Here is a 2,203-nt window from a genome sequence, read left to right on the forward strand (position 1 = left end):
CTTTTTACAGAGATAATAGAGAAAGAGATGATTCCATCCTTCTAACAACCACATTCTATTTTCAAGTCTGTCCTTAGAGGAATGATTCTGAATCTCTGTTTGTCATATACGTATACCTTTGCGTTTTTTTTGGCCCTCCTAACATGTTTGAGTATGATGATAGAGTTGCCTGGGTACATGTATGTGTGTGCAGTTGTGTGTGGTAGTGTACTTGTCTCTTAGGGCTGAGTGTTTGAGCTTCTGTGTGTAATTGAGTGCACATGTGCATGTGTGTGAGTGAAATTATGGAATGTGTATATGCGTAGCACTGAATGAGTATCAAAGATTGTGTAGCTAGTGTGGCATGTACGGAATTGTGTGGGCCTGTGCGTGTGCAGGATTTTTTTTTTTTTTTAAGTAAGCCACTTTAGATTGTGTAGCCTCCTCTCACTTCTGTGATTAATTTCACGAGGGTAATGGTGCGTAAAAGCGCTAGTGAGATCTGGGGGCGCCTCCTAGTCTGACGTCAGAGAGAGAGTTTAAAAGGGGGGAGCCGGTGGAGAGCACACAAGCCGCTTTAGGAGTCGCGAGGTTCAGAGCCCTCGCTGCTGCCTGCGGATCCGCTCCTAGAGTTTGACCAACTGCACTCTAGCTCGGTTTCCTTGGAGCCGCTGAGATGCTGTCCTGCCGCCTCCAGTGCGCGCTGGCCGCGCTCTCCATCGTCTTGGCTCTGGGCGGTGTCACCGGCGCGCCCTCGGATCCCCGACTCCGTCAGTTTCTGCAGAAGTCCCTGGCTGCTGCGGCAGGGAAGCAGGTAAGGAGTCTCCCTCGACGTTTTCTTTCCCCTCTCCTAAATCCCTTCGCCTTGCCCCTTCCCCCTTGGGTGGATTTAAGAGGTGCTCCTAAAGAGTTCGGTGCTTTTCTGGGTCCCTCAGCTCCCAAAGCTCTCGGGAAAACTTTGAAAGTCCGGAATCCCCTCTTACCAATTTTTTGCCCCCTAATTAATGCAGTCCGTCACAGTTCAGGTGAGTTGTTGCCATTCACCTGCGTAATTGAACGAGAAGGGATGATGGCATCTATTCCCTGTGCGGACCACGGGAGGTGCTGACCCAGGTGCTGAAAGCGCACACCTCTGAAGCTGCTACCTTCCTAAGCAATACCTCCCTCCAGTGCAGCGTGGGAGGGCTGAAGGGCAGTCTATGGAACACAGTATGTTTAAGATTGTGAAAGATCTCGTTTCCCACAGTTGACTTAGTAAAAAACGGTAAGAACAATTCCAGTTTGTAGCTCATGAGGTGGAAACTGAGTTAAACTGTTAGCACATGATTTTTATCTTTTCTAATGCTCAAATGATTTGTTATTTCTCTCTATGCATCTGGTTTAAGCGTACAGAGACAGAAAACTTGCAGAAACATTTAAGTTTTTCTAGCCTCTTTGTGTACCTTGATGATTATAGTAACTACCCTTATTTTTATATCCTTAACTGATTTTAAGTGACAAAAGTGCACAGCTGTGAAAAATGGGTTTTGGGTGTGGCTGAATCTGCTTTCCAAACTAGGCTTTTCTTTTTCTTCTCCTCCATTATCATCCTCCTCATCCTCTCTATCTCGTTCTCCCTTCCACCCTATATAGGAACTGGCCAAGTACTTCTTGGCAGAGCTGCTGTCTGAACCCAACCAGACAGAGAATGATGCCCTGGAACCTGAAGATTTGTCCCAGGCTGCTGAGCAGGATGAAATGAGGCTGGAGCTGCAGAGATCTGCTAACTCAAACCCGGCCATGGCACCCCGAGAACGCAAAGCTGGCTGCAAGAATTTCTTCTGGAAGACTTTCACATCCTGTTAGCTTTGTTAATTATTGTTGTCCATAGATGACCTCTGATTCCTTTCCTCCAAACCCCATCTCTCTTCCCTTCTCCCCGCAATACTCATAAAGACCCTTGCATTAGAAATTGAAGACTGTAAATACAAAATAAAATTATGGTGAAATTATGAAAAGCAAGAATTTGATTTCTTATTGAGTAAACCTTTCTGTTCAATAATACATGATTAACTTCAGTTGTGATTTTGAGTTATTTGAGATATTCACTCCAAATCTCAGACACACTATTTAAAATTCCCTGTGGTAATAAAGGTTATGTTTTAAGTGGTAACTCTTATAGTTTGCGTCATTTCAAATGTAAATACCTTCAAATAATTCTGTGAATAATAACTCTAATCCAGTG

General features: G+C 44.7%; 1 protein-coding gene across 1 annotated transcript; it reads left to right on the top strand.

Moving 5' to 3' along the window:
• The first annotated feature begins 541 nt into the window (after positions 1-541).
• SST (somatostatin) lies at positions 542-1,976 on the top strand. The gene is made up of 2 exons (XM_033133436.1): positions 542-793; positions 1,612-1,976. The coding sequence occupies exons 1-2, from the start codon at positions 656-658 to the stop codon at positions 1,822-1,824; spliced, it is 351 nt and encodes a 116-aa protein (XP_032989327.1). The 5' UTR covers positions 542-655; the 3' UTR covers positions 1,825-1,976.
• The last annotated feature ends 227 nt before the right edge of the window (positions 1,977-2,203 follow it).

This window comes from Rhinolophus ferrumequinum, chromosome 2 (genome assembly GCF_004115265.2).
Source record: "Rhinolophus ferrumequinum isolate MPI-CBG mRhiFer1 chromosome 2, mRhiFer1_v1.p, whole genome shotgun sequence".
NCBI lineage: Eukaryota > Metazoa > Chordata > Mammalia > Chiroptera > Rhinolophidae > Rhinolophus > Rhinolophus ferrumequinum.